A 10,731-nucleotide genomic window follows, 5' to 3' on the forward strand; every position below is an offset into this window, starting at 1 on the left:
TAAAAAAAAAACTGTTGTCATTCTTATGTTGTGGCAGCAGCAGGGGGGACGACGACGACTTCGTAACCTAGTTACTTTCAAAGTAACTAAGTTACTTTGATAATCAAGTAATCAGTAAAGTAACTAGATTACTTTTTAAAGGATTATTTTTTACAAGTAATCTGTGGCATCACTGGTCCCCAATGACATCACTGGTGGCCATATTAAAATGTATTTACTCTCAATACGTGTGTGGATGTGTGTGAGATTATGTGCTAAAACAGCATTGTTCTTTGGTAAAGTGCCCCTTTGAGCCACCCTATGACACTTGAGTAAGACCACCAGTCTATATACCACACACTGGCCCTCAGTTCAGGGACATCTCACAAATCGATAGTGCTTCTGTTATACAGTTGTCATCATTCCAGCTTCCATTTAGCGTATCGGGCCAGAATTCTGCACACAGTGCACAGTCCTCCCCGTTCCCATAATTGTTTGGCTGGTTTTTGGCCCAGAACCTGTAAAAAAGAGTAATATAAAAAAGGAAAATAATATTTCTGCCATGACTTTAGTGACTTTTTAATAACTTATGCCCTATTTCTTATTTGCCAATGATGATGTTGATTGGTTAGTATGAGGCACCGTGGGGATTGTGCTGAGGAAGGACTCGACCAATCAACATCATCGTTGGAAAAGTAAATAGAGATGGGGTTCCAAAAATCTGAGCTATCCCTTTAAAACCAAACCCATGGATGATAGTTCAGTACGCGTGAAGATTTTTCCTAAGCAGGTTGTACTTCTGCGTTCGGTTTGCGCGATCTGATTGGCCACTGACATTTCTGGTCATGTGACATGTGCGCCAGTCGTGTGACGCCTAGTTCTGCGCCTATTTCCGGGTCTAACAGCCTGCAAACTACCTAACGCCTAGTTTATCACTGGTTAAGCTTAGGCGACTCTTTCGAAGTTGGTTAAGGTTAGAGTTTGGAATCAGGGCTGGTGTTCTATCGTCCTGCTCTAAGACAAACTCTAACCTTAACCAACTTCGAAAGAGTGCCTAATCTTAACCGGTGGCATAACTAGGTGTCACACGATTGGCGCACATGTCACATGACCAGAAACGTCAGTGGCCAATCAGATTGCGCAAACCGAATGCGGAAGTACAACCCGCTTAGGGAAAATATTCACGTGTACAGTACAGCCAGGAAAGTCATGTTTTCAGCGACACAGAAGTCTGCATAAAATATCTTACCTGCTTGTCGGGCTCAATTCCGTGTTGTCCACCCATGTCCAGGTCCCTTCTCTTCTGTTGTCAGTCAGGCCGATCCAGACGTGTTCGCCAGGACTAAACAACCCATTGATGAATGTCTTGAGGGAAAGAAAAGATTTATTGAAAGCATTATAATGGTCATCATTGACACAAACATGTGCAATAATTAGATACGCACATGCACAATCACCCATTTACACACACATACATATACACATTTATTTACACACATTCACAAACACCCTCACATCCAGACACACACACATACTGTACCATTTCTTGTTGGCTAGTTATGATTGTAAGGTCAGCTCCCAGGGCTCGACATGCATCTCTGCTTCTGGACCAGTTTCTTTTTACAATAGAAATGAAGTAACAGCTGTTCTGAAACTTCCTCCAGTTGGGAGGACAGGTCCCTACAGGTTTGAGAGATTAAACAAACAAAACATATATATATATATATATTGAGAAACAGGCAGATCAATTACATCGCCTATCTTTCCAGTCCGGATTTTTTGTGATGATGTATTTTTAGACCATTTCTTGCAGTCAAAAAAGCAAAGCATTCATTATTCATGATTTTCTTTTATCCATAAACCTGACCAATCTTAGCTAGCACATACATCGTGTGTTTTATATGGTCCCATGTGGCATGGGGCTATCCCATGCCCTATAAGTAGGATGCACATTGGCTATACACACACCACTCTTCTATTTATAATAACATCTTGCCGGCATAGAATTGTGATAGTTGTGTATGGTTAATGGGTTATCTCAATTGTAATTATTACCAATAGCATTCTTAATTGATTTAGCCCTGGTCCCCACGTGGTCATGCTAACATTTAGCTTAGGCCTTTGTCATTGTTTGTATCTTACATGTATGCTGGTAAAGCCCATGTAGATACATAAAAGACAAACACATTCTGTTGAATAATAGCATGTTGTGTTTATTTGAATTGTTTAGCAAATACCAAAATACCCTGTTATATTATCGTATAGCTTACGCTCTGCACTCTAGTGGAACTATCCCTTTATCCAATCTAGCACTGAATAATTTTTCTCCACATGTACACAGTACACACCCATCCGCCTGGCCACACCCACATCCGCTCCACTACATAAGCGGGGTCGTGGCCACACTAACAGCTCCTTCCCTATTTTCACCACCGAAAAGTGACTGTATACACCACTTTAGTTTAGTGCCAAAATAGTATTGGAAAGGAGTTACGTTTGGAAAAAAGGAACTGCGTTGACATTATATCTTTGTTTTCTCTCTCACTATTTTTCGAGGAAATACGGCGATAATGTTTTCGCCACCGGAGTGTCTAGAAGATGATGATCATTCTGACCTCCACCGGCGCTTCGCATTAGGGGCTCGCGTCGCTGAGCAATCCCCGCCGGCATTGCCTCCGGCTCTGCAGCTGGACACTTTACTTGGGAGGCGATCGGCCGTGTGAGGGCTGACGGCCTCTCTGGGCGGGTGATGTTTTTTGCGACGCGGGCGCCAGGTGTGTCGGTTGCGGGGGAACAACTACACAGCTTACGAAGGTCGGCTCCAGGTTAGGATCCTTTTCGCTGCCCCTTAGCGGCGTGGAGGGGGTTCTAGTTTGATGCCCCACGATAACATTAGCTCCTTCTCAAGTGAAGTCGTAGCTTTGTTTTCCTGGGACCGTGATTCAGAATCTGCGGTTCAATTCCCCGGGTCTCTGGACAAACGGATACCCACAGTCGCCGTGCTGGCCCCGCTTTTCAAGATGAAAACACCGTTCTGAAGAGGGACGTGTGTTGCCTTTTTCCCTTTTTTCTTCGGATAAGAAGAGGAAAAGACAGCGGCTGTCTGAAGTGTTGGCCTGTATTGCTTTTCTCACGTTGTACAGTTTTCAGTAGTAGCCGCTTAGCTTGCTTCTGCGTAAGCTAGTGGCTAGCGATAGCCGGTATGAGCTAACTGTTAGCCAGTTAGCTGTTTAGCTACAACGTTAGCTGCCGGCTGCGCTCGGCTGGGAACGTTAGCTTGATGCTATCAGTTAGCCTAGAGTTAGCTGTTTAGCTTGTGCTACAACCATTGGCATAGCCATGAGAATAGCAGGCCCTGGCACCAGGGTTTCCGTTGTTGCCAGTCTCAGTGTCTTGCAAGATTTCAATCTACCGGACAAATGGGATCAATTCCGGTCAGAGTTTATTGAGTTTAATAACAATTGATAGGCAGGCTATTTTTATAAAGAATGACATCCTCAAGGCATGTAGATTTATAATATTTTAACTTAAAACTAGGCTACTTTTGCATATATAGGCCTACAGTCATTAATATATTCCAAATAAAATAAGTCCCTCGAGACTTCGTGCTGCTGCCGACTTGAAATCAAATAGGTGTCGGTGGGCAGTCGGCCCGACATTAATAAACAGCAGTCTGTTATAATCACATTTTTATTTATATCAAGCGAAGAACTGAGAAATTTGGCAGAGAAAGACGGCAACATTATCGTGGGTTTTGCGTGATGACTATCTCCACCTCCCAACGACTTGGTGCTGGATTTGCGAGAGTGTGCAGCTGCAGAGCCGCAGAGCCAGCGGTGCTTTCAGGTCCGGTCTGGGGACCGCTCAGCAGCGCCCCCCACCCAACAGCTGAATTGCCAATGGCTGAATTGGAGTATTGCACTGTGCAGGCACAACTGTCAGCTCTGCGGCTCTGCAGTTGCATGCTTCTCGCAAATCTAGCTCCGACTGCCAAACCCAAATGAATCTCGACATCGCTTCACCAATAGTCGTTATCAGAACACTACACACATATCATAATAGAACACACATCGTTGTCATTATTAGACCTGCTTGGTGAAGCAACAATGAAACAAATGTAACTATTTTAATACAATTCAAATTGTGCTTAGAGGGAATTATTTTCACCGGACATTATGACCGGAGAGATTTAAATATGTCGGACTTCAACAGATTTTGCCGGTCAAAAACCGGTAATTACCGGACAACGGAAACCCTGCGTGGCACTGGTAGAAGATGTCGTCGGGCCTGCGCCATGATCGGCTGCAGGAGGGGGGCGTCACGCCGGAGCGAGGCTCCGGCCATTGCTTCTTCTGGCCTAGCCAGCGAGAGGCCTTCGTCGACGTGGTGGACCAACCTGTGTTGCGGCATTTCGTCCTGCGTTCCTTCCCCTCCTGAATGTTTTTGTTAATAACGATGTCTTTGTCTACAAAACATATGTTACTTCACTACATTTGGAGATACGACGTGTGCTGTGTGAGAATTGTCTTGGTCGCTTTGTATAGCTTGGGTTAGCGTTGGCCAAGGCTTGTGCCTTTCTCTCTACCTAGGAACAGCGTTGTTTTTTACGTGAGTAAAAATTTACTAGGTTTTTGTTGTATGATGAGAAGTTGTGTGTCTTCATGTAACGTTTAGACAACGTGGCTGAGCCCACAACTGGCTGGGTTATCCTACAATGCTGTGCATAGTGGCATATGATCGAGGGCTGAGTCCCTCTCTTAGCTTGTTATTCTTTGCTTGAGGGTAATGATGAAAATAACAAGTGGCAGGTATTTTCACACATAAGCAGAGCTGTGGAAGGGCCTACACTTGATTTGGGCCCTGTCCGATACGCTGGCGATGTGGGGGGTGGTGTCATCAGTGACCGTCTGGTGGGGTCCCGATGCTACGGCATCATTGACCTCACCGGGCCCCCTTTTTCGGGGGGTCCTGGCCCTCAGGCTGTTCCTGGGGCTGGGTCCTCCTCTGTGCTCCGCTGCTACGGCCTTGCCACGGGGTTGGGTTCTTGATAGGGATGCTCGATATTGGCATTTTTACCGATACCGATATACCGATATTGTCCAACTCTTAATTTCCGATACCGATATGAACCGATATGATCCGATACCGATTCAGGTAATTAACATTACATATCTCTTGTTGTGGAATTAACACAACATTATGCATACTTTTGACAATAAATAAAATCAGAATTTGTTCTTACTTGCTTGCCTGGGTAAATAAAGGTTATAGAAATATAAAAATATAAAAAATAAAAATAAAAATGAAAACCGATACCGATATTTTCCGATATCACATTTTAATGCCGATATCGGCCGATAATATCGGTAGGCCGATAATATCGGACATCCCTAGTTCTTGACCTTTGACCCCGTGATGTTGGGGGCTGTAACAGGTTTTTTTTCTTCCCGTTCGTTCCCTAGTGGCATGTGGGATGCGCGCCTGAGTGGTCGCGGGTCCTTCTGTGAAGGTAAGTCCCACGATCTGCTCACCCTGTGCATTGAGGTGCTAAACCCTCTTCGCACAGTCGGATCTGATTCCCTCCCGTCCCCCTCTAGGGGGTTCCGGGGGCTCGGGTCCTCCCCGGTTCTGATGGTTGTGGGGGGCCTCAGCGGGTACATTTGTCGAGCTTCCGCTCTGCTCAGCTCCTGTGTTCCACTAGAGTGCAGAGCGTAAGCTATACGATAATATAACATACGGTTATCCTATAACCATAGTTATATGAGTATAGCGAGCGATCTGCACTGACTCACTGAGGACCCTGTGGTCTTTGCCTTCGGTGGTGAAAGACTTGGGAAGTAGCTGTTAGTGTGGCCACGACCATGCTTATGTAGAGGAGTGGATGTGGGTGTGGCCAGGCGGATGGGTGTGTACATGTGGAGAAAGATTATTCAGTGCTATATTGGATAAAGGGATAGTTCCACTAGATTGCAGAGCGCTCGCTATACTCATATAACTATGGTTATAGGATAACCGTATGTTTTGTCTCTGTGCTCACACTTGGTTCCTTGTAGAATCTCTGGCTGCCCAACCAGGACTGGGAGAGGCCAAAACCTTTTCTAGGGGGGAGATCCGGAAGTACAGAGGGGGGGGGGGATTCATAATGAGAAGGGAATAGAGTCTTAACTCATTCAATGTCAGTCACGAGTATAGTCGGGTTAACTAGCCAACCGCTCAGCGCCAATCACGAGTATAGTCGGCTTTTAATCGTTATTTCTTTTATTAGCTATATCCATACATTTTCATCCATCCAGCCTGATGTTATCATTGGGAATGGGTCTGAGCTTGCAAAAGGGCAAATACCGTGCGGGCGGGGTTTAAATACTCAGACGAGGCAGGCCTTTACAACGATGGTATGGAACAGTAACCCCGCCCGCCCATTCATGTGTAACGCTCGGTAATGTGGGACGGACCTCCACGAGCAGTATTTGGAATGGCGATCAGATAATTGGATTATTTCTTTTGCATTACATCAGAGACCAGGTAAGAACACTATATATAAAATCTTGCGTTGATCTGATATTTCTTTCTACCGCGATCGACGCTGTCTGTGTGTGTGTGTGTGTGTGTGTGGCTGTTTACCGTTGAGTGCAGGAGGTGGCGGGGGGAGCGCCCCGCTATGAGGGCCATTTCATGTATGCATGAGGAAGAATAATAATGATAATCTAGCGTTGATTTCAGGAAGATTCGATAATCAGGCGAAAAATGACAACGTGTTGAGTGTATTCCACTAAAGGGCTTTTCCTGGGATTACTAAGAATCACCAAAACTATACTCGTATTCAAAACGGTATAAAACGGAAATCTACGGATGAAAATACACAATCTGTTTTGTACATGTTGACTGGAAGCAACTCACTGACAATCGACGGGTGTATTAGACCCATAGCTATAATTTAAGATATATTTTAAGCACTCGCAAATCTTGCAGTCCCCCCATTGATTAAAGCGATGGCGTACTAGCGCCCCCTGGCGTATTAAGCGATGGCGCAGAATGAGTTAAAGTCCCTTAAACACTGTGTAGTGTTTTGCGGTGATAGCTTGGTATGGAATTATGTATCCATGTTGTACAGAATTATTTAAGGTGTTAGTTGTTTGTTTATTGATTTTGGTTTGTCTCTGTAGGAGGAGCTTCCAGGATAAAGCCTGGGATAGAAGCTCCTCTCAGGGAGAAGTAGAAGCAGGCTAGAGAAAGAGACACAGCCGGGATGGAGCTAGTTCTCATAGCCAAGGGTCTAGTTTGTTTGAAAAGTTTAATAGTTTAGTATTTTTGCTCTTATTTTCAAATGGCATTTCTTTGTATGTAAATGCTATGTTATTGATAGTTGTACTGCAGCCTGTTTTTCCACTGGGGAACAAAAGAAAAGACGAAATAAAAACAAAACACTGGTGATGACAACCTGCCTGAGACCCTATTTTTCCACCGCTTGGCCACATCCTAACACCATGTGATTATGGCTTACTGTATACACAATTGCACATGTGTCATTTTCCATCGTCATCGTCATGTGAAAGAAGGGTTTCACACTCAATTTCATGGAAATTGCACATGTGAAGTCATGTAAGCAAAGAGGGAATGAATGAATGGGAAATGAATGGGAGGCCATGTCCTCACTGCAAACTCAACGCAAGTCATTAGCACAACTGACAATAGCAATCAACTGCTTAAATATCAGGAAAGTCAATTTAAATAATGTAAATATAATTGTCTCTGTCAAAACCAGCCACATTGTTAGCCTATAGTTTACCCTTGTTTTTTGGAAATATTAAAAGAAAAAGGTGAAATATGTCAGTATGCACCCAAAATATAACAAAAAATCCCTATAAGAAAAAAGATCCACTGAATGACATTCCTAGTTAAAATGTCAATATGTTTCTAAGACCCTAAACATTGAAAATATTTTGCTCAATCAAATAAGCGTCCTCTACTTTTACTTTTACTTTTGCTTATAAGCAATTTCGTAGAGTGCCATGTCTGCTTATTTCCCCAGAGCTGGTGACAGAAGTAGCTATAGGGAGTTCCATGCATCAGTTCCTTCCCGTCTCTGATGTAAGCACATGTTAGGGGAACACATACCGACACTATGGGAAATACGCTTAGCTTAGCACAAATTAATCGGAAGCGGCTACAGACCAACTAGCGTATCTGTTGGCCAAAAACAACTCTCCTGGAGTTGTATGCTAGGCTAGTGGTCCGTATCCACTTCCATTCATTTGTGTTAATGTTCCAATGTTTAACCCTAAATGACCAGATGTTGCAGAGAATGCTGTGGCACTGGGGACGCCAGGTGACCTTATCTACAATGCTAGTTTTGGCTAGTGACTGCCACTTAAAATGATATATCCCTCGCCTTATTAGAGAGAGAAATGTATTAGAAGGCTTTGTTCACAGGACCACAGCTGCATGAACCACAGCAGACGAAGCTAGGAGCGATCTATTAATAATAGTGCAAAGACTAGAGAGCCAGAAAATACGTCACCCGCGAGAGGTCTATGGACTACAAAAAGTCACCTGATGACATCACAAATTTAAGTAAAATCATTACCATGTCTTAGCACTCCTCCTCAAAGACATCATTATTTAGTCTTAATTTTTTCGTACCTGCAATCGTGGCGTTCAATGTCGCTTGTAGCTGGTCTCTCTCTGCCGTGATGTTGTGACACCTGGCTTGCAGCTGTTCCATCTGTTGAGTCCGGTTGTTGTAATTGTCCCTTAACTGGTCTGTCTCCTCCGTTATGTTCTTGCTACTGATCTGTAACTGGTCTCTCTCCTCCATCACGGTGGTGTAACCTGCCTGCAGCTGGTCTCTAGCTTCAACAAGAGTTCTGTAATTGCCCTGTAACGTGATCATGTCTGCCGTCAAGTTCATGTGACTCTTCTCGATCTGCTCTTTCTCACTGTTGCTAAAGTTGTGGCTGATTTGTAACTCTTCGAATGTCTTAACTATAGCATTGCAACTGCTCTGTAACTGCTCTCGTGATCTCGTGAGATTGTTGTACTTGTTCTGTAACTGGTCCCTCTCCTTTGTCATCGAGTCACGACCGCTCTGAGCCTGGTTTCTGTCTCCCATCACCTGTTCGTAACGTCTGCGTAACTCGCCGTTGCCTTTCATCAAGGTGTCTGTATCTGTCTGTAATTGGGCACGGCTAGCTTTTAGCTGTTCTTTATCTCTGGTTAGCTGTTCTTTATCCCTGATTAGAGCATTGTTACTGCTCTGGAGTTGCATTTTACTGGTTCTTAGAGTGTTTTTTTCCGTTGTCAAGCCATTGTTTGTGTTCTGTAATCGATCTTTCGTGGTACTCAATGTCATGTAACTGGCCTGTAACCTGTCTCTGGCATTTTGTATCTGCGTATTTTCTTTGCTCACAGTGGTCAGATTCTGCTGTAGGTTATCTCTATCTTGAGTCATGGCATTATATTTGTCTTGTCGGCTTTTCTCCATGTTGTTGACTGCAAAAGAGAAATGGTAGAATACTGATGAGCACAAAAATGCCCCCAGAACAGTGATCTTATCGTAATCATAATCACCCCTAACTTTCTCACTTTATATGTACATGTTGTGTCTGTCCACTATGTTTGTTAACTTGTCATCCCCCCCCCCCCCCCCCCCCCCCCCCCTATGTAAAGCGACCTTGGGTCCTCTGAAGGGTGCTATATAAAACGAAGTTATTATTATTATTATTATTATTATTATTATTATTATTATTATTATTATTATTATTATTATTATTATTATTATTATTATTATTATTATTATTATTATTATTATTATTATTATTATTATTATTATTATTATTATTATTATTATTATTATTATTATTATTATTATTATTATTATCGCACTGGAAAATACATTTAACATTTAACAACAAGTGTATGAAGTTCTCACAGTGAACGCTCTGTCCGATGAGCCCAGCTAGTAGGAGGGCACACAGCAGCCCCAGGCACACCGCAGCCACTCTGACAGGTCTCTTCCTCAACTCGTACACTGAATCATGTAGGAAGCAGATATGAGGTACCTTATAATAATGGACTTTTATGCAGGGGGATACATGTGTATGCTTGCATTCATTATGTAAATGAGTGGATAATTTTTGATACCTGAATGTTTAAAGCTGTTTCCATCCAATGACCTGTAGCCATTTTTACTATGATCAATATCCATGCTTTCCATGGTCGATTCACTGTTGGCTGCTACACCTCAGATTCCTGCAAGAACCTATATAAAGATTAATATTTCACCTGGACTGAGTCAGACATAGGTTAATACCAAATCACACCTGAAATCAAAGTAAACCTTACCAGGTCTTACAACGGGTAAAATCACACTCCTCTTGAGCAATCCTGCATGCGTTAATCTCCAACGGAACAGTGGTAGTGAATTGATTTGAGGGAAACCAACCTCTATATGGGGGCAGGCACGTTCATGCTGGAGGCGTGCCAGAGGGCAGACTCATACAGAATAATGATTCCAAACCAAGTCACCTATTAGCTATGCGATTAAGAGTCAACGCAAAATTTGCAGATATAACTACCATTAGAGCACAACAAGGACTTGTTACAGAACCCAAAGAAATAAACACGACATTCAAAGAATTCTACTCCAACGTATACAAATCAGAAACGACCTTCGATTAAAACAAAATGGACACATATCTTAATCAAATTAACCTTCCTAAACTTTCAGAGGATGACGCTAAACAGTTAGAAACA

General features: G+C 43.2%; 1 protein-coding gene across 1 annotated transcript; it reads right to left on the reverse strand.

Moving 5' to 3' along the window:
- Window positions 1–7,116: 7,116 nt before the first annotated feature.
- On the reverse strand, window positions 7,117–10,191 carry LOC311247900 (uncharacterized protein; the record flags this gene model as incomplete). The annotated part of the gene is made up of 5 exons (XM_084338885.1): window positions 10,120–10,191; window positions 9,908–10,006; window positions 9,386–9,468; window positions 8,620–9,148; window positions 7,117–7,202 (listed from the first exon to the last, which is right to left on the reverse strand). The coding sequence occupies exons 1-5, from the start codon at window positions 10,181–10,183 to the stop codon at window positions 7,117–7,119; spliced, it is 861 nt and encodes a 286-aa protein (XP_084195011.1). The 5' UTR covers window positions 10,184–10,191.
- Window positions 10,192–10,731: the final 540 nt, after the last annotated feature.

This window comes from Notolepis coatsorum, assembly GCF_963971535.1.
Source record: "Notolepis coatsorum genome assembly, contig: SCAFFOLD_155, whole genome shotgun sequence".
NCBI lineage: Eukaryota > Metazoa > Chordata > Actinopteri > Aulopiformes > Paralepididae > Notolepis > Notolepis coatsorum.